The 22,792-nt window shown below is 36.5% G+C and overlaps 1 protein-coding gene across 1 annotated transcript in view; it reads left to right on the top strand.

Moving 5' to 3' along the window:
* Positions 1-22,792, top strand: part of slo (calcium-activated potassium channel slo) — a gene marked incomplete in the record, with an annotated part of 691,171 nt that overhangs the window by 567,311 nt on the left and 101,068 nt on the right. Inside the window, 2 exon segments of the mRNA XM_069308722.1 lie at positions 19,199-19,255; positions 21,548-21,719. Coding sequence (XP_069164823.1) covers positions 19,199-19,255; positions 21,548-21,719 — 229 coding nt within the window.

Here is a 22,792-nt window from a genome sequence, read left to right as displayed (position 1 = left end):
ACCAGAGCCAGAACCTGGCCCCACCGCACATAGGCACAGGAAGTGGTGATATTTTACCACCTCATTGGGAAATGCATCCTGAAAGTCACCAAGCCAAAACAAACCACTGTTGGGTTGAAAAGATACCAAAACCTCAAACCAACCTAATGAACTCTTGCAAATATGTAAACAAACTATTGAATCTCTTGAAACTAGTCCCCAGCAACCAAAGATGGGCCAAGCGTGTAAACATGCATGGAGCCAGATTAAGTCCAGAAGTGAGAACTCGAAAGTAGTAAGCTTGTTACTCCACCACAAAACTTAACTAATCCCTCAACTTCAGAGATCCAATGCATGTTCTGAAGGTCCAGAGAAATCATCCAAGAGTCCTTGAATATGAGATGAACCAGATACAGTGATATTCCAGAACATGGGGGCAAGAGCCCCATTCAGAGCACCAGTTCAACCTAGAAAGGTTGTAGATGAGCCAGATGTTCACTGAATCCCATTTTGGAACTGGGAAGAGGTGGGAAACCGACCAGAGTGACACAGTTGTTTCAACCCGGCCAGAAGCCACCTACTCAGAGATGACTCAATGCAAGTGAGAGGAAGAAGTCTGCCCAGGATGACCCAAACCCCCATAGTGGGGAGGAACTAACCATCTCCACCACGTGCCTTATGAAGTAACCCCCCCCCCCCCAAAAAAAAAAAAATGTGGGACCAGAAGCTAACAAATCTGGCAAGCTGATTCCCTTCACACTGCAACATGAAAGGGCTGGTATGAGCCACAAGAAACTGGTGCCTTCCGTGAAGAGCAACACAATGCTAACCAGATGGACAAGGATTGGCCAGGGAAAGTGCATGTGACCCAGTATCTGGCTCCACAAAACGTCTATCCCAACCCGAGAAAAAGGAAACTCTCTGGAAAGACGAGCTCAAAGGCACAAGGAACCAAATCCTGGAATGAGCTGCACTCAAATCCTACTCATACAGAAAAGAAGAATAAGAAAACCCATCTTCATGCAAAAGGAGACCCTCCTCAGAGGGAACCAGGAACTACTTTGAGTGAAACGAAACCCATGGGTCTATATCAGGTTCCCTGTTCCCCCAATCCCCGGAAGCTACACTTGAGGGCTCAGTAGCAGAGCCAGCATCTGCACCCACAGCCCGGGATAGAAAAGTGGAGCCCAAGGGATAAACTCCAAAAGAGGGGGGGGGGGAAGCTGACTGAAAAGAAAACCCCAAAGCCTCGGCAGGACTAGCTGCATCAACTGCCCAATTTGGAAAGGGCAACCCTGAGGAGCTGGCTGAGCCACATTCCAAGCTAAATCCTGCCCCAACCCAGAAACCTTCAGACTTTTCATGGTCTGAAGCATGGAAGGAAGATTAGAAGAAGGGCAAAACACACCTGAAGGGAAAGGAAGAGGAGATGCAGATAGAGCTAAGGTAGAGTTCACCAACTCCTCCAATTCCAGATCCCTAAACACCAAATGGGACAGCTCCAGGGCATCCAACTGGGCACATAACCTAGACCATAGTAACTAAGCAGTAAGAACTTGTTTAGCAGATGCCACCTGATACACTCTAACTTCATCAGGAGGGTCACATGGGGAGTGACCCTGAGTCCCCCACAGGATTCAAGATTGAAGGTGTCACTGACTCAACAGGCAGCATGGCAAAGACAGAATGAGTGATCATCATCTCATGGCATGAACAGTGAGCAACCCTCATACTTACACAAAAGCAAGAGCAAGTTTGGGGAGGATATCCATAGGCCCACGAACCTACATGAGATTTTCTGGGCCTGGAGGTCAAACCTAGCACGACAATCAGATACTGAGAATCACTGTGCTGGACCTAAAAGTAAGCTGATACAGCATGGATTACATGGATGTCAAGGCTGACTTTGGTGCACTGAAGGGAAGCCTGTGTAGTACCAGTGTGCCCTGACAGCCAAAGTCACACCTGCCCTGGGTTAAGACAGAAGTCACAAGACTCCTGACACACCCTGCATGTGAACCACCACAAGCCAGGAGGAGTCAGGAGAACCACCACAAGCTATGGGAGTGACTCCCAAACATTCCAGATAAGACATTCTGGCAATGCAAGGGCAGCACTAGATAGTACACAGAGAACATAATCCTGAATATATGCAGCTCCATCCACTCTACAAGCCAGGCTCACATTACACTGCAGTGTACAGGAAAAGTCACCAAGGAAAGAAAAACACTTAGCTGAACAGAGGAGCCCACACAGAAGAGAGTGACCCAGGAACCATACAGGAATCAGGTGGTCCCAACCGCATCAGCATAAGAACCAACTGGTTAATCCCTGCACTGCGCACCTGGTTTCGGCAAAAACTTCTTGGTGCAATTGTCAAGGACATATTTTTGTTGTTTTTATAAATACTCAGGTAAAGTTAATGTCAAAATGTTACCAAACTCAATTATTTCCATTTCAAAACACAGAGTAATAAAAACATTAAAAAAAACTTTAAAATATAGCCTAATTAAAAAAATAATGCACAACTCTCAGAGTGCCTAAAGGCGCTTTGCGCAGTGCAGTGGTTAAACTCCTGGAAGAGTTAAGCCCCTTCCCACCTTCCCCTAAACGAGTTTGGGGAGGTGGGGTGAATGAGCTCATGCTAGTTTCATGAGATTCAATTGGTTATTTACATAGTTGGGGGAGTTCATTGAGCAAGTTTTGAGACTTCAGCCTCTTTTTGAACCCCAGCAGTGGTTTGTTTTGACTCGCTAACTTTTTGATGTCTTCTCCTGTGAGGTGGCGAAATGTCACTGCTCCCTGCGCCTCTGTGAAGGGGTCCAGGTTCTGGCTGTGGTCCGCGAATGGCATAAGAACTTCACGGTTGATGTGACCTAATAGATTGGAACCATCTCATTGAATAGCTTCACTGGGGCTGTTATATAGCCACAATGTTTTCTTCCAGAAAAGTGCATATGTGACTGACTTCTATCAAGCTTACCATTAACATTCATGAAACTTTCTACATATTGTTCGGTATAAAGTCTACCAATCAAATTAACCTAAGAATTAACAATACCTAAATTAAAAGCAGAGTATTGTAGATTGGCAATTCCTTGGTGGTCACATTGATGATTTGCTGAATTTCCACTGACATATACAAAAAATAACAAACAAGTTTCTAAAACAGTAATAATTCTCTCCAAAATCAGATAGTCTGTACCTTGCCCTGCCTTAGTAACTCTATTATTCGGTCATCTATCCATATCTCATCTACGGTATACTGCCCAAAATGCTATGCGTGTTAGTGGCTTTGCAAGAATGTAAAGCACAGCCCCACACACTCATCGGTTGCTGATGGCACATGATGAAGCAAAGTGATGCCCAATGTACTATGTATAATGCTAAACAGTAGCCAAAACAGTGCTCCTATCAGAATCCTTGTCAATAAATCCTAAATATGAATAATTTTTCATATGTTCATATTCTATAAGAGCAGGAGGTCCTGTTGCATGATGCATACGCAAACGAAACCACAGTTGTGTGCTATGGCTGTGTGCCTCATGCTGTGAACATCATATCCAGCATTAGTTTCACTGATATCTGAACCTTGTCCAATATTTCCTTCCTGATTTTCAACATTTACACTTATGTTTACTCTACCTGCCAAACACAAGATGAAACTACGACGTTCCTACAACATTCGAATAAGTTGTAACACCTTCTAACAACTTGTAATAACTATCTAACAAGATGGATGTAACAACCTTGTAACAAGTTGTACCAACTTTGTAACAAGTTGTAACAAGATAACAATAGGGACTGTTACATTGTGTGTTTGCAGGGTAATATCCAGTGTTTATGGATTGCAGCTTTTAACAGCCTATGTCCTTTCTTAACATTGGAGGCTTGTTTTAAGCACTCTTCCACCCTCAGAGGTCCATAATCCTGAATATTTAGCATCCATGCAGACATATGCACAAACAGCTAGGTTTGTTTGTGCATAAGTCTCTTACCTCCGAGATGAATACTCTAAAGCCCTTAACTTACCTAGTCTTGTCGCATACTTACTGGGGAGCTGATAGACCCATGCTCCTCTATTTATATTCCATTTTCGTGCTGTCTAAACTTGATTATGGCTGTCCTGCTTACTTGTCTGCTTCTCCTTCGACTCTCCTTCTTGATGCTCTGCACCATACTGGGTTACGCCTCACTTCTGGTGCCTTTTGTTCATCCCCTACCCTGAGTCTGTACAGTAAGTTGAAACTGCTGTCCTGTTTTTACAGGATCGTCTCGATCATTGCTACCATCGCTACCTTGCACATTCCCTACAACATCCATACTCTCGCTTATGTTGTGCTTTGACTGTTACCCCTCCTGTGGGCCCTGTTCCCTTTCACCACTTTCCTTTTTTTTTGTATGTATGTCTCGCGTGTAAGGTGCTCTCTTGGTTCATGTTACCAATATTTTTCCATGTGTCATTCTGTCCTTGCTTCCATGGAGGATCCCACTTCCAAAGTTTTGCAAAACTTTAATCCACAGGGGAAAGGCTTCTACCACTCGTACAGTTCTAAAACACCATTTCCTTGCACAATTTTCTTCACACTCCCACTCCATTGCCATCTTTACAGATGTGTCTAATTCTGCTGACGGTGTTGGCCACTCCTTTGTATTTCATGACCCCACCAATATGTGCTGCTTGCCCCGGGAGACTAGCATCTTCCTGGCAGAACTTTATGGAATTTTGTATGCTATTCATCAATTGCTTTCTTGCTGTCAATACTCTTTTGTCGTTGTAGTTAACTCTCACAGTGCCCTCGTGGCTCTGGAGTCAATTAATCCTATCCATCCAGAGATAGTCAAAATTCAACATTGGCTGTTTCTTATTTCCAGCAGATTTAAAACAGCCGAGTTTTGCTGGACTCGTAACCATATTGGTGTTTCCTTAAATGAGGATGTGGACACTGCCACTAGGGAGGCAACTCAAACTTGTCCTATTTCCCGCAAAGGTGTTCCTTATTCTGATTTCTACCCAGTCATTCATTCTTCAATCTGTGCCTGTTAGCAGGGTCGTTGGTCTTCTGTTTCTGGTAACAAACTGCATGCTCTTAAGGGTGTCCTGTCCCCTTTGCATTCCTCCTCCCACTGTAACTGGTGGTGAGAAACAGCTCTGGCACGGTTACGTATTGGCCCTACACGTTTAACTCATAGGCACTTAAGGGTGTATCCCCCCAGCTCCTTATTGTCTGAATTGCATTGTCACTTTTATAGTCGTACATCTCCTTGTTGAATGTCCTGATTTTCATGACGTTTGTGTCTTGCTTCCAGTCTGTCCCTTGCAGTCATTTTTCTTTCAGTCAAATCCTTGGTGAATCCAATGCTTTTGAAGACCCTGATGAAAGGTATAGGAAACATTTTTAGTATATAAAATTTAAGATAACAGCAAAACATGAAAAAATGTGAGTGAAATTTGCATTGTTAAGTAGATAATTCTTAGTCTCTATTTTAAACTGGTTGGGAGATGTACAGCTTTTAATTACACTAGGAAAATCAATCCCCAGTTTGTGACCTTTAATATGCATAATACAACATTGTACTTTTAAGCAGAGCTGTCCATCTTGGCCTTATGCAAGGCTTGCCACATCCAATTAGGCAAAGTTTATTCTGCATCATCGCAATTTTTTTTTCTAAATATCATGATACTAAGATATTTGAATGATTTCTTAAGTTATTATCTAATATCTATGAATGTACTTATGTTAGGCAGTACTAAGGAATTATTGGCCTCTTTAGGTTAGGTGAGGAACCTAAGTTAGTTTGGTTCAAAATATATAAAATGTATATCACGTGTTGAATGCATCTATGAATGCCCATCAGTGTTGAATTGAATGTATCTATGAATGCCCATCAGTGTTGAATTGAATGTATCTATGAATGCTCATCAGTGTTGAATTTAAGGTATTTTTCAGTGCATAAGAAAAAAAAATCATTATTAAGAGAACATGGTTTCTGTGGCAACTCTGCCTAAAAAGCACAACACACACACATTATATATATATACACACAGTGTGTATATATATATATATATATATGTATATATATATATATATATATATGTCGTACCTAGTAGCCAGAACTCACTTCTCAGCCTACTATGCAAGGCCCGATTTGCCTAATAAGCCAAGTTTTCATGAATTAATTGTTTTTCGACAACCTAACCTACCTAACCTAACCTAACCTACCTTTTTGGGCTACCTAACCTAACCTAACCTATAAAGATAGGTTAGGTTAGGTTAGGTAGGGTTGGTTAGGTTCGGTCATATATCTTCGTTAATTTTAACTCCAATAAAAAAAAATTGACCTCATACATAATGAAATGGGTAGCTTTATCATTTCATAAGAAAAAAATTAGAGAAAATATATTAATTCAGGAAAACTTGGCTTATTAGGCAAATCGGGCCATGCGTAGTAGGCTGAAAAGTGCGTTCTGGCTACTAGGTACGACATATATATATATATATATATATATGTCGTACCTAGTAGCCAGAACGCACTTCTCAGCCTACTATGCAAGGCCCGATTTGCCTAATAAGCCAAGTTTTCATGAAATATTTATTTTTTCAACTACCTAACCTACCTAACCTAACTTTTTCGGCCACCTAACCTAACCTAACCTATAAAGATAGGTTAGGTTAGGTTCGGTCATATATCTACGTTAATTTTAACTCCAATAAAAAAAAATTGACCTCATACATAATGAAATGGGTAGCTTTATCATTTCATAAGAAAAAAATTAGAGAAAATATATTAATTCAGGAAAACTTGGCTTATTAGGCAAATTGGGCCTTGCATAGTAGGCTGAGAAGTGCGTTCTGGCTACTAGGTACGACATATATATATATATATATATATATATATATATATATATATATATATATATATATATATATATATATATATATATATATATTTATATATATATATATATATATATATATATATTTATATATATATATATATATATATATATATATATATATATATATATATATATATATATATATAAAATGCTTAACGCGTTTTCGGCTAATTCGCCTTCATCATAGCAAAGTAGAATGAAGATAAGAAAATATTGCTGATCAGACTCTTATATCCGCCTGGGCAGATCACCTGACCACCAAAAATAAGTGGAGGAAAGGAATTATAAGAAAGAAGGTAACTGCAGAAGGCCTATTGGCCCATACGAGGCAGCTCCTATTAATATCTCCAAGTGCCATACGTGTTAAATATATGGGCTTATTAAAACACACAAACCGAATAATCCTGCAAAACCTATTATTAGTTCTGTTGGATCTGTGGCATATAGACTTTCCAAATGGCTTGTCCAAGTCTTGTCTCCAGTAGTAGGTTCCATTTCCAACTCACACATAACAAACAACTTGGACTTGGTTAACAAGTTGTCTAGTTTGAAATTAAATTATGATTTTAAACTTGTGAGTTTTGATGTGACGGCTCTGTTCACTAAGGTTCCTGTTGATGATCTGTTGTCATTCTTACGGGATCTACTCCCAAGGTATAATTTAACTTTGCCTACTAACACCATTATTATCACCGCCTCCGTGAACTTATAAAATTGTGCATTAAAGATAATTATTTCAGCTTTAATGATTCATTTTATAAACACACATTTGGCATGGCGATGGGTAATCCCCTCTCCCCTGTTTTGAGCAATCTGTACATGGAATGTTTTGAAACAAATATACTTTCCAGGATTTTACCCTCAAATTTGCTTTGGTATAGGTACGTTGACGATATTTTATGCCTGTGGCCGGTTAACCATGACGAAACTGATTTTCTCAATCAAATTAATTCGCTGGTTCCGTCAATTAAATTCACAATTGAGAACGAAGTGAATGGTGTTCTGCCTTTTTTAGACATCATGATTCATAGAATTGGTAGGAGTTTCAAATTCAATGTGTATAGGAAACCTACCAATGTGTGCTTGTATGTACATTTCTATTCAAATCATCATGTTCAGGTCAAGCGGGCAGTTTTTTCTGGTATGTTTCTCAGAGCACTGAGAGTTTGCAGTCCAGAACTTTTCGATGAAGAAATAGCAAATATATTTGAAATTGGGAAGAAGTTAAAATACCCAAAATCGATCTTGGATCTTGCGTTTGGTCAAGCAAAAAGGACTTTCTACAAACAGACTACTAAGTCTAAACCAGAACTGAAAAATTCGTTGGTATTACCATATTCTGAGGGTCTAGTAAATCTTGCCCCAGCCCTGAAGAACCTTAATATTAATCTAGTGTTCAAAAATGATAATACAGTTAAGTCCATGTTAATTAAGAACTCGCCCTCGTCTGTAGCAGGTTGTGTATTCCATCCCTTGTAATGAGTGTTGATGTGTTTACATCGGCCAGACAGGTAAATCTCTTTCCTAGCGTTTAAAACAGCATTCATATGCTATTCGTACAGCCCAGCAATCCAGTGCATTGTATTTACATTCCAGTTTATGTAATCATTCTATCGACTTCACAGGGGCAAAATGTATTGTTAAAAGTAAGGATTTTGTTGAACGAAACGTGATCGAGTCTGCTCTGATCAAACACTGTAACAACAGCCTTAATGTGAGCCCCGGTATGTACAAGTTGGATCCCTATTTAAGCCTCAATATAGCACGTCAAAATAATATAGCAATCATTTAACACGTATGGCACTTGGAGATATTAATAGGAGCTGCCTCGTATGGTCCAATAGGCCTTCTGCAGTTACCTTCTTTCTTATAATTCCTTTCCTCCACTTATTTTTGGTGGTCAGGTGGTCTGCCCAGGCGGATATAAAAGTCTGATCAGCAATGTTTTCTTATCTTCATTCTACTTTGCTCTGATGAAGGCGAATTAGCCGAAAACGCGTTAAGCATTTTCTATTTTTCACATGTGGTTATTCTACGCATATATATATATATATATATATATATATATATATATATATATATATATATATATATATATATATATATATATATATATATATATATATATATATATACTAGGTACGACATATATATATATATATATGTGTGTATATCACGAAAATAAACACGTGATTAAGAATGTGACAATGTCAGACCACGGAGGAAAAAGAAACAGGAGTTTCCTTAAGTACTTTCGTATATTAAATACATCTTCAGAAGGAATCAAGGATTCCTTCTGAATACATCTTCAGAAGGATTCCTTCTGAAGATGTATTTAATATACGAAAGTACTTAAGGAAACTCCTGTTTCTTTTTCCTCCGTGGTCTGACATTGTCATATATATATATATATATATATATATATATATATATATATATATATATATATATATATATATATATATATATATATAATTATATATTATATATTCTTACCAAAAGAATAGGGGTGGTAGGAGAAGAAAATATCAAAGTGTTCAGTGAGGATCCACAAGGTCTTCTCTGAGTACTCTTTATTTTCTTCTCTGAGGCTATGGGTCCCTACACTTGCACCAGAGGTGGTACCCCTTCTAGGTAAAAAAAAAAAAAAATATTATATATATATATATATATATATATATATATATATATATATATATATATATATATATATATATATATATATATATATATATATATATATATATATATATATATATACATATATATATATATATATATATATATATATATATATATATATATATATATATATATATATATATATATATATATATATATATATATATATGTCGTACCTAGTAGCCAGAACGCACTTCTCAGCCTACTATGCAAGGCCCGATTTGCCTAATAAGCCAAGTTTTCATGAATTGTTTTTTGACTACCTAACCTACCTAACCTAACCTAACTTAACTTTTTTGGCTACCTAACCCAACCTAACCTATAAAGATAGGTTAGGTTAGGTTAGGTAGGGTTGGTTAGGTTCGGTCATATATCTACGTTAATTTTAACTCCATTAAAAAAAATTTACCTCATACATAATGAAATGGGTAGCTTTATCATTTCATAAGAAAAAAATTAGAGAAAATATATTAATTCAGGAAAACTTGGCTTATTAGGCAAATCGGGTCTTGCATAGTTGGCTGGGAAGTGCGTTCTGGCTACTAGGTACGATATATATATATATATATATATATATATATATATATATATATATATATGTCGTACCTAGTAGCCAGAACTCACTTCTCAGCCTACTATGCAAGGCCCAATTTGCCTAATAAGCCAAGTTTTCATGAATTAATTGTTTTTCGACTACCTAACCTACCTAACCTAACCTAACCTAACTTTTTCCGCTACCTAACCTAACCTAACCTATAAAGATAGGTTAGGTTAGGTTAGGTAGGGTTGGTTAGGTTTGGTCATATATCTACGTTAATTTAAACTCCAATAAAAAAAAATTGACCTCATACATAATGAAATGGTTAGATTTATCATTTCATAAGAAAAAAATTATTGAAAATATATTAATTCAGGAAAACTTGGCTTATTAGGCAAATCGGGCCTTGCATAGTAGGCCGAGAAGTGCGTTCTGGCTACTAGGTACGACATATATATATATATATATATATATATATATATATATATATATATATATATATATATATATATTATTATTAAATTTATTATTAAATTATTATTATGAAAGTATTAATATACTTTCGTATATTAATACATCTTCAGAAGGAGATTCCTTCTGAAGATGTATTAATATACGAAAGTACTTATGGAAATTCCTGTTTCAATTTTCCTCCGTGGTCTGACACTGTCACATTTTAATCACGTGTTTATTTTCATGATATACACACACAAGCTTGTATGCGAACAAGCTTGAATGGTCCCCAAGCATATATGCAACTGAATATAAGTGTAAGATGATTGATTCTAACATGAATCTTCTCAATATTTCTTATTTTTTGTTCACTGTCAGGGATAGTTGAAAAATTATCTTTCCAAAATTCTTCTAAACATTTTATTTATGTTTTGACACCTAGAAACATGTATCTTCTGATTTGTGTCTGTGTAGATAACTATCTATTAATAATATCTATCAGGACACTTTCCTCCATTTTATGTACCATCAAAATGAAGTTCCTGTAAAACAGTCTAATAGGAGGTACAAGTGTTGAGGTACAGTAGTTGATTCTTCAGCTTTTTCATATTCTTCCTATCACCTCGCCTATAAACGAATATAAGCATTAACAGAGTATGTAAAATTGTCTTTGAAAATGTAAAACGTGCCTTGCAAAACACTTCTAGGCATCAGACCATAAATAAAATATCAGAATCTTTGGAGAGTTAATTTTTCAACTACCCTCGACAGTGACGAAAAACATAAGAAATATTGAGAAGATTTGCGTTAAAATCATTAATCTGACCTTTTCAGTCATATTCAACAACATATGTTTACAAGAAAGACTGCTATGCCTCTATTTACGAACTTTTCGTGTTACAAGCCCAATTTCTTTGTAAAATGTGAATCGCGTTACGCGCTTTGCCTTGAGTACTGTAGTTTGTTGATACACGTATGGGCGATCTAGCGCGTGGTTCCTGGTGGCACGGTTATCTGCGCTTCAGTATATATAAATATATATACAGTGGTGCCTCGATGAATAAATTTAATCCGTTCAGGCACAGAGCTCGTCATGTGAAATGCTAGTCTTGTAAAGCAACAACAACACTGTCGTTGGAGGCGTGAGAGAAGCAGCGGGAACGCTACGAAGCACCATGTGGTTTGCTCATTAATCGAGTGAAAGCTCGTCAATCGAGACAAATTGTCTGCAAGTGGCTCGCTCGTTACTTGAAATGCTCGTAACTGGAATTGCTTGTCCGAAGAGGAACCTCCTCACTCGAGGTGTGTGTATATATATATATATATATATATATATATATATATATATATATATATATATATATATATATATATATATATATATATATATACATATATATATATAAAATATGATGTACCTAGTAGCCATGATGCAGTACTCAGCCTACTATGCAAGACCTGATTTACCTAATAAGCCAAATTTTCCTGAATTTATATATTTTACAAAAAAATTCTTATCACATGATAAAGATCTCCATTTCAATATGTATGAGTTAATTTTTTTAATTTGAGTTAAAACTAATGTAGATATATGACCGAACCTAACCTACTCTACCTAACCTAAGCTACCGTATCTTAACCTAACCTAAACTAACATAACTAAGTCAATAATTTATGCTCTTAATATAATATAATAATAATTATAATAATAATTCAAATAAACCAATTGGAAACAATTTGTGGAAAATAATGAAAATCATTAGGCCTGTTAGGCAAATTGGGCCTTACATAGTAGGCAGAGAAGTGCATTCTGGCTACTAGGTACGACATTATATATATAAACATATCTCATCAAATATGACAGCATATTCTGTGTTTAATATTTTCTGGTTTAGGGCTTTTATCCCTCTATTATTCTTGAATCAGGGTTTAGTTGAAAGAGGAGTTCTTCAAAAGTCATGTTCATTTGTCAAGGTGAAGAAAAATGTGAATTACTATAGAATATATTACACTTATACAAAAATACCCTTGAAAACGAACATGACTTTTGGAGAACTCCTCTTTCAACTAAACCCTGATGCAAGAATAATAGAGGGATTGAATCCCTAAACCAGAAGATAGTAAATACAGAATATGCTTTCATATTCAATGAGACATGTTTAAAAGAAAACCTGCTGCCAGTATTCACCAATATAAATCCACATGACCCAGCAGTCCACAACGCAGAGTTTACTTATAGGTAAAGGCAAGACCTCATACGGCATCAACTTAACACAAAGAAGGAAGCCCTCCAAACTCTTACAGAGCAAGTTGAACATCAGTTAAACAAATGGACCCAGTAAGACATCCCCAACCAATTCAAGCAAACCATTAACAGTGAACTGTTTAACCTGAAACAACAACACAAAACTCGTATAGAAACGAAGACTCTCCGTAAGTTAAGTCCTAAACGGTGAACAGTTAAAGATCCCTTACCCAAAAGTTGGCTACATTAACCTGACTTCTTATGATCTTACCCAGGACTAACGAGACCTCTTAAACCTTGGTCTAATTTGTCATTTCATATCTAAACCAAAGAAGCATAAAAAACGCCTTGAAATCGAAATGCTTCTGGACGACATCCATAAACATGTACATGTATCTACAAAACAACTTTGTTGTCTTCTCATTATCAGAGAAGACAACAAAAAAGTCATCACCACTGACACACTTCAGGCTGAATTACTAACAGAAGCCGGGAAAAAATGAGGAACATACTCATCAACAATCTTAAACCCATGCCTCAAAGAAGCAGCATAACATCTAAAACAGCTGGAAGATGTAACATTAAGAAAAGCCAACAAGACAGCAGCATGTGTTGATTCCTACCCAAGAATACATGAATAAAATTAGCGACATCCTTAGTGATGACACTAAATTTAAACGAATCACGAGGAACCCTGTGGAAGACCTTAAACGCAAAGTGAACAAAACTATTACTGCAATCAACTCAAAGAAAAGTAGTGTTCATTTCACTAAACTCCAGGGCAACTATGGCTTAGGATATGCTTATGGCAATGTTAAGACACACAAACCAGGTAACCCACTACGTCCAATAATCAGCCAAATACCAACTCCAACCTATCACCTGGCAAAAAGACTTAATGAACTCCTAACTCCATATACTCCAAGCAACTGTAGTCTACAATCATCAGCAGATTTCCTAGAATTAATAAATACTACACAGCCCAATGAAATCATTGCTTCCCTGGACATCGAATCCCTATTTACCAACGTCCCAGTCGACACCACCATAGAAATGATACTGGACAGAGTATACAGAGACAAGAGCACCCCCAAATTAGACATACCCGAGCCACACTTGAAGAGTCTTCTCGAGGCATGTACAAAGGAAGCTCCTTTCATCAGTTCGCAAAGGGACATGTATCTACAAATAGACGGAGTAGCAATGGGCTCCCCCTTAGGAGTGTTATTTGCTAATCTTTACATGGGAACCATCGAAGATAGAGTCATCAGTAGTAGACAAAAACCAACTGTATACTGCCGTTATGTTGATGTCATATTTGTCATAGTAAAAGACTTAGGTGAACTAATTGATCTAAAAAGCCATCTAGAGAGAGTCAGTACTCCGATTTACACATGAAAATAGTGAAAATAACAGTCTGCCATTCTTAGATTTACTAATAACAAAAACAGGAACCTTTTTAAGCACCAGCGTATATACAAAACCTACCAACATAGGCGTATGCCTGAACAGTAAGAGTGAGTGCTCCCAAAGATACAAAACCAATGTTCTCAATGCTTATATTCGTTGAGTGCTTAAACACTGCTCCAAATGGAGTAATGTGAGTAGAGAGTTTGAAAGAATAACTCAGGTACTGGTGAACAATGGATATAGCAACACGGAAATAAACACCGCTATAAGAAGACACCTGGACCGATGGTAAAATCCTGAACCTAGAACAGAAACCATAACACCTCCAATAAAATTATATTACAAATCAACTATGCACAGTGAACATAAAAAAGAAGAAAAAATAATGAAAGAAATAATTCGTAAAGGAGTAAAAAGCACTATTTCTAACCAAAACATAGACCTGATCATATTCTATAAATCAAGGAAAACTACCAACCTCCTTATTAAAAACAGCCCGAAGCCCACGGAGAACCCTTTACAGCGGTCAAGCATTGTATACATGTACACTTGCCCCCATGAAGGATGTAACCTTCAATCTAAGTACATAGGTATGAAGTCGACCAAGCTGACGAGGCGTTTGACCTGTCATCTTTAATCCGGTGCCCCTAGGAATCACATGAGACAAGCCCATGACATCACCCTAACAAGAGAAATGCTGAATAAAAACACTTGTATAATAAACAAAATCCAAGAAGTAAGAACATTACAAATTCTTGAAGCAATCCACATAAAAATAGAACAACCTACCATGAATACCCAAATTACAGAACTATTTACTCTACCCACCATGAGAATGACAACAAGACCGGAACATAGCGATGCCAACACAAAAGACACTGCTCACCATAATAGGCCTATTACACCTGATTAATCTTTGTATGTGCTTTGTCCCCTATTATCCCCTATTTATCCCCCTTGCCTTTTCCTTTATTGTACTTGTTTTCTCACCTGACCCCATACTTGTATAAATCTAATGAGATCCATAATTTCTTATCACTTGAGAATGAACCATGTAGGTTCGAAACGTTGTGCAATTGTGTAATAAGTATAATACATTCTATAGTAATTGACTTTTTTCTCCTCTTTGAAAAACGAACATGACTTTTGGAGAACTTCTCTTTGAACTAAACCCTGATGCAAGAATAATAGTTATAGGGATAGAAGCCCTAAACCAGAAGATAGTAAATACAGAATATGCTGTCATATTCAATGAGACATTATATATATATATATATATATATATATATATATATATATATATATATATATATATATATATATATATATATATATATATATATATATATATATATATATATATATATATATATACATACATACATATATACATATATACATATATATACATACATATATACATATACACATACAGTGGAACCTCGAGTGATGAGCGTTTCGAGTAACGAACGAGCCACTCGCCAAAAATTTGTCTCGATTAATGAGAAAACGACATGGTGCTTCCTAGCGTTTTCACTGGTTCTCGCAAATTCCCGGATGCCTCCAACGACAGTGTTGTTGTTTTATCGCACATATATTTGTGCTTTTCTTTGTTTTTTTGTTGTTTTGCGACTACAATTTGTAACCCAGGATGTCACCAAAGAAGCTGCTTGCTAAAGATAGTGTTGTCAAGAGAAAAAAAAGACACAATTACTGTAGATTTGAAGAAGGGAATCAGAGCAATGCCACCTCTTCCAGTGAGATCAGGGAAGTGTTGGGAATGTTTGAAAAGGTGACCGCATTCTTGGAAGAGCATCACCCTGATAAAGCAGCGACAACACATTTATTTGAACATGTCTAATGACAATTTGCTGTCTCATTTTAGGAACATCCTAAAATGAAGACAAAAGCAATTGTAATAGATACATTCTTTGGAAAGGTAGAGAAAAGACGAGCAAGGGATAGTAAACCACAACCCGGTCCCAGTGGGGTGAAATTCCCAAGAAGAGAGAGCCCGCCTGACTCAGAGGTGGATTCTCCTTCCACACCATAACCCCTCTCCTCCTCCCCACCTCCCCATCGTCTCCCTCAAGTCAGCAACGACTCTTCATAAGGGAAAATACATGTACAATTGAAAACAGTAAAACAAAACAAATATAATAATTACATGTACAGTATTATATTTACATTATAAAATGTCATATTGATGTTTTTGGGGGGTGGAACGGATTAATTTTATTTCCATTATTTTAAGTGGGGAAATTCGTTACGAAAGACAAGCGTTTCACATGATGAGCTCAGTGCCAGAACGGATTAAATTCGTTAATCGAGGTTCTATTGTGTGTGTGTGTGTGTGTGTGTGTGTGTGTGTGTATATATATATTACTTTTATATATATATATATATATATATATATATATATATATATATATATATATATATATATATATATATATATATATATATATAATATATATATATATATAATATATATATATATATATATATATATATATATATATATATATATATATATATATATATATATATATATATATATATATATATATATATATATATAAGTAATAGTCTTTCTTGCTAACATATGTTCTTGAATATGACCGAAAGGGTAAGCTTAATGATTCTAACATGAATCTTTTCAATATTTTTAGTGTTTTTCTTCACTGTTGGGGGAAGTTGCAAAATTAACTCTCCAAAGTTTCTTTTCACACTTATTTTTGGTCTGACGCCTAGGGATGCATTTCGCAAGATCACTCCTTACATTCTCAAAGACTAATATACCATGCTTTTGCACAGGCTTATATTCTCTTTGGGTGAGGTGATACCGAACAAGTAGATGAAACAAGTGGATGAATGGCATAACATAGGGGATATTGATAGGGTATTACATGCATTACCCTAAGCAGCTTATGTTCTTGCAGCTGCTTGTGTTTCTAAGGCAGGATCTTTGGATCCTGTCTCTGTGTTGACTCTGGGTCTTGACCAATTGTTGATTGCTAGTCTTGACTTTTTGATATGTAGTGTCTCGCTGATGTCCAGTTGGAATACCTGTCGATTATTTCAGTGTTGCTTGTTACGATGTTTCTGGTAAAGGTCTGGTAAAACAAGAAGACCGCCGACCTACTTATGAAGAACTCTCCAGACATCAAACAATGCCTTAAGAGAGACCAATATCGTCTTTGCCTTCACATGCCCATTTGGGGACTGTTGCCCCCAAAGTTCTCAGTATATAGGCAAGACTGCAATGTCTCTCTCTCCAGGCGATTAACAATGCACAAGCAACAGGGCTCCATCAAAGAGCATATGATCTCATCACACAACCAGACCATCACCAGTGACATCTTAACAAGCAACACTGAAATAAGCAAGAGTTATAACGACAACAGAAGACTGGACACCAGCAAGGTGCTACACATTATAAAGTCAAGACCAGCAATCAATAATTAGTTAACACATAATTACATCCTATCCACTTAAAGACCCCAAGCCAATGCAGAGACAGGATCCAAAGACCCTGCCTTAGAAACACAAGCAGCCGTAAGAACATAAGCTGCTTAGGGTGATGCATGCAATACCCTATCAATATCCTCTATGCTATGCCACTCATCCACTTGTTCTATACCATCTCACCCAAAGAGAATATAAGCCTGTGCAAAAGCATGGTAAATTAAAATAAAATTAAAAGAGTGTCGGCCTCACACGCGTGGAGTCCATAGTTTGAGACCCATACAGCCCAGGTGAATGGAATGGCATGGTAAATTAGTCTTTGAGAATGTAAGGAGTGACCTTAGGAAATGCATCCCTAAGCATCAGACCAAAAATAAGAGAGAAAAGGAACTTTGGAGAACACATTTTTAAACTTCTGCCGACAGTGAGGAAAAACATAATAAATATTGAAAAGATTCATTAATCTTCCCCTTTCGGTCATATTCAACAACTTATATATGTATTCATATATATATATATATATATATATATATATATATATATATATATATATATATATATATATATATATATATATATATATATAATATATGTATTCATATATATATAATATAATATATAGTGAGAGGGAGAAATGTTGAATATATATACACTATAGATATATAAATATACTATATACCATAAACAGATGTCTTCAGTGATGTACCTAGTAGATGTAGGGTATTGTAGTTTGAGTTTTCCATTGGAACACTGCTGTATATTATTAACAGTCTGCAACATTCACATGCTTAAGTAGACAGTGGCAAATCAAAGCACTGGAATGTTGTCCAATATGCTTGTAATCACCTCTTGGTGTTATTCATTCTCTCTTGAATTTCTTATTTGTCAGGGCTGTATTTACTAATTTTCATAATGTATTATCTTGATCTTATAAAAGACTACACTGACCTTTCTAATGTTTATATGCACACCTGAACACGACGTGTCACTCTTCAGTCACTTGCATCATTATCATCACCCCATTTGTTATAACACTTACGTTTATCTGTTTTTGCATTTTTAACAGTTTTAGTTCCATTGTAAGCAATATCTCACACTTTGCTTCAACTAAGTTTTAATTCTTACACAAATATCTGTCTTCTACAATACACAATTATATATTTTTCCCTTTATTACAAAATTTATTTTTACCAAATCACCTTCTGATATTTACTTGTTACTTAAGGAAAGGTGGTTATACCAGCTTCTGAACCTTATTTTACTTCTGTCTTCATTGCACGTTGATTTTTATTTAAGTTGTTTGTTTCCTTTCACCACTGTTCACTGCTCTCAGTAATTTCACTCTCACAATATACTTGCAGCACTTCTTAACTATATCACATTTTCAATAATCCTGTCCTGAGGAGTACCACTGCCCGACACTCACCAACCACTATCTGTCTATGTCTGTGACAGTCACACAAGGGTCCCACGCGCGCTCCTCACGGGCTGACCGCTCACGCTGTCTTCTTGTTACTTGCAGGCTGACAGAGGACAACACGTACAGCTATCACCTCAGCTACGAGGTCAAGAAACTCATGTACGCACCCTCCCCTCACGTTTCAATGTAGCGCACCCTCCTGTTGTAGCTTGAGTCGTGTCCAACCACTGTCACGATCTTGGTTTGTGGCACTCCTCCTTTGGTGTAGCCTGTGACACCATAGTGTCACTTGGCAACCATGTGCTTTGTGGGTGCTAGACTGGGGAGTCTCTACTCCTCAACACCCAGAAAAGGCTAATGGCAACTGTGCCATAGTTTTGTAGTGTTGTGCTATTGCACGTGACATGATGCCCCAGACACATACACAGTAATGTGTGTAGCCAACAGCATAGCAAGAATAGAGCAGTAAAACTTAACTCTATATTCTGATTAGTGATGTAGTAGAACCACTGCCAATTTAAAATGAACAGTTAAAACTTACCTGAGCAGTGTGGCTATGACTTCAAGGCATCTGCCTCACCTTCAGGGCATCTGCCTCAACTCATCCTCACCTCATGGCCCTCTCTTCCTGCACCCACTTGCATGACCACACTCATGCATAGTGCTATTATCATTACCACATTTTATTTCACAGACTTTGTATTTGCACATTATTTGTCGGTTGAGATTCTCACTGTTAGAGAGCTCGATGCCCATTCAGTGAGATCACATGACCTTTGGATCTTTCCAGCACATAATTTTATTCACTTCACCTGCATTACTGCACTGCACTGTGCTATTATTTGTGCTCTTATGTAGTTATCTCTCATTTTGTGGCGTGAACTATTAGTTATACATTCTCCTATAAATGGTACCAAAAATAATTTAAATGCTAAAATCAAATCTATCAGAAGGCATTTTATTGCAGATCAAGCTGGTTCTGTTGAATTTACTGTAACTACAGTTGTATATATTTAAATACTAAATAGTATAATTAAAAGTCATGCCACATAATAGAGGTATTTTGAGTTTATATTTCATTCAGTTTTATAATCAAATATATAAATAGGTATAGATCTATTATAGTGTCATGAAAATATGCAAGTGCAGCATGATTGTTTCATCTAATTTGAACAAGCTTTAATTGCTGTTGTCATGTATGTGGATGATGGTCCCCAAGGGACAGATGATCCAGTAAAACTTTATCCTCTCCCAATTTATCCAAGATTATTTTGTGTTAACTAGAGTACATGAATACTGGTAAAATATATTGTATATCATTGCATTTCTTAACCTATGTTTTATAATTATACAATCAACACAAACTAATTTAAATCAGGAACATGCTAACTCATGCATAAAGCTGGATCATATGTCTGGGTCAACTGTAAGTAACTAGATCTTCATTTTCATCACATTATCACATGTGTTTTTTTCCTGTGTTATGCACTGTAATTGCTTCTTTGTTCTGTATAGCATACATAGATTACAAGAAAAATAAATAATATATTATTACTGTTTATAACTCATCTTTAACATACAGTATAGTATATATATTTTTTGCATCATCTTCTATAGTGTTTTATGAGGAAGAAAATTATAAATAATGAAAAGAAAAGGAAAGGATTAACAAATTTAAATATGTGATTTAAGAGCTCAAAATCTATACCATAAAGCTCTATTGAAACCATTATTCAAGATTTTAACATTTTATCAGAGAATACCATGTTTTACACAATTATTTTCATGTATTTTGTCCTTTAAAAGGGTTAGTCATTTCTTAAATTTTATGCACCTAAGTTCTAAGTGATATAATTTTATTGTTAGTACACTCATGTGTAAAGTCTCTGAATCAGTGCATGAATGTTTTCAAGTTGTAAAATGTGTGTTGTAAAGTTTTAAATCAAACATAGGAAGATACTGTAGGATACTGTATAATAATGTATAATGTATCAATGTAATGTATTCACACCTGGTACTGTAAAGGATTCAACTTTTTCTCATATCCTACAGAGGAAATGTATATGCAATATTATACATACGAGTATTTTGATGACAGTTTTAATACATTTTGAAACAAAATGTATTGCAGCTTACATTGACTACATGCAGAATTATAGTGTCAGTATATGTTTGGTAAAAGGTATTGAAAGTTAATTTTACCAACCCCTGGAACCTTAACCTTATGTATAAAATCAGCCATAGTATAATTTTCCAATTGTAGTACTGTATGTACAAATAATACATAATTGACTTAATATACAGTAATACAGAGCCTGTATTGCATGAGGATGGTTTGCAAGATTAGGAACAGCAAAATACCTCAATTCTTTTCACATCATTATTGGGCCATAGACTTGGTACCTATGACTGAAATGTGAGGTACTCATACATTCAATTCACCCCCCACAGGCCCACAAGTCGTAGCAGTGGAGGGGGGAATGGAGGTAACAACAATGGCCTAACAGTAGGCATCGCAGACGATCAGGCCAAGGATTTCGACTTTGAGAAAACAGAAATGAAATATGATTCAACAGGAATGTTTCACTGGTGTCCCGCAAGATCATTAGAGGATTGTATATTGGTAAGTTACTTGAATTATGTATAAAACCAGCGTTGAATGTAATGAAACGCCATTTTCTGGATGAGTGCCGGCGGCTCCCCGGAGCTATCCATGACTGATAGAATACCTTAACTATTTTGAATCAGTCGATGTGGGTGGAGTTCTAAGCCTACCGGGAACCACGAGCCAGAATCTGGCCCCCTCACAGAGGCACAAGGAGCCTTAAATATGTCAAATCTTGAAGACAGAAGAAAGAGGGGTGATATGATCACTATGTACAAAATAGTAACAGGAAAATTGATAGGGAAGATTTCCTGAGACCTAGAACTTCAAGAACAAGAGGTCATAGATTTAAACCAACTAAACACAGACACCAAAGAAATATAAAAAATTCACTTTTGCAAACAGAGTGGTAGACGGTTGAAACTTTTTAGGTGAGAAGGTGGTGGAGGCCAAGACCGTCAGTAATTTCAAAGCATTATATGACAATAAGTGCTGGGAAGACGGGACACCACGAGCATAGCTCTCAAACTGTAACTACACTTGGGTAATTACACACGATTGTAATGCCCTTCAAGAAGACCTTGTCAAAATTAGTATATGGAGCACCACTGGTAAATGGAATTATAAATGTGCATAAATGCCATGTTATGGAATGTGGATTAGGAGAACATAGATCCCACACGACCTATAAATTATGTGGGAAATCTTTAAAGACCTTTGATAAAGAAAGAGATCTAGGGGTGGTTCTAGATAGAAAACTATCACCGGAGGACCACATAAAGAACATTGTGCGAGGAACCTATGCTACACATTCTAACTTCAGAATTGCTTTTAAATACATGGATGGTGAAATACTAAAGAAATTGTTCACGACTTTTGTTAGGCCAAAGCTAGAATATGCAGCGGTTCTATGGTGCCCATATCTTAAGAGGCACATCAACAAACTGGAAAAGGTGCAAAGACATGCCACTAAGTGGCTCCCAGAACTGAAGGACAAGAGCTACGAGGAGAGGTTAGAGGCAATAAATATGCCAAAACTAGAAGATAGAAGAAAAAGAGGCGATATGATCACTCTGTACAAGATAGTACCA

This window comes from Procambarus clarkii, chromosome 63 (genome assembly GCF_040958095.1).
Source record: "Procambarus clarkii isolate CNS0578487 chromosome 63, FALCON_Pclarkii_2.0, whole genome shotgun sequence".
Lineage (NCBI taxonomy): Eukaryota > Metazoa > Arthropoda > Malacostraca > Decapoda > Cambaridae > Procambarus > Procambarus clarkii.
The sequence above is the reverse complement of the archived record's forward strand: the minus strand, read 5'-3'. Positions and strand labels throughout refer to the sequence as shown.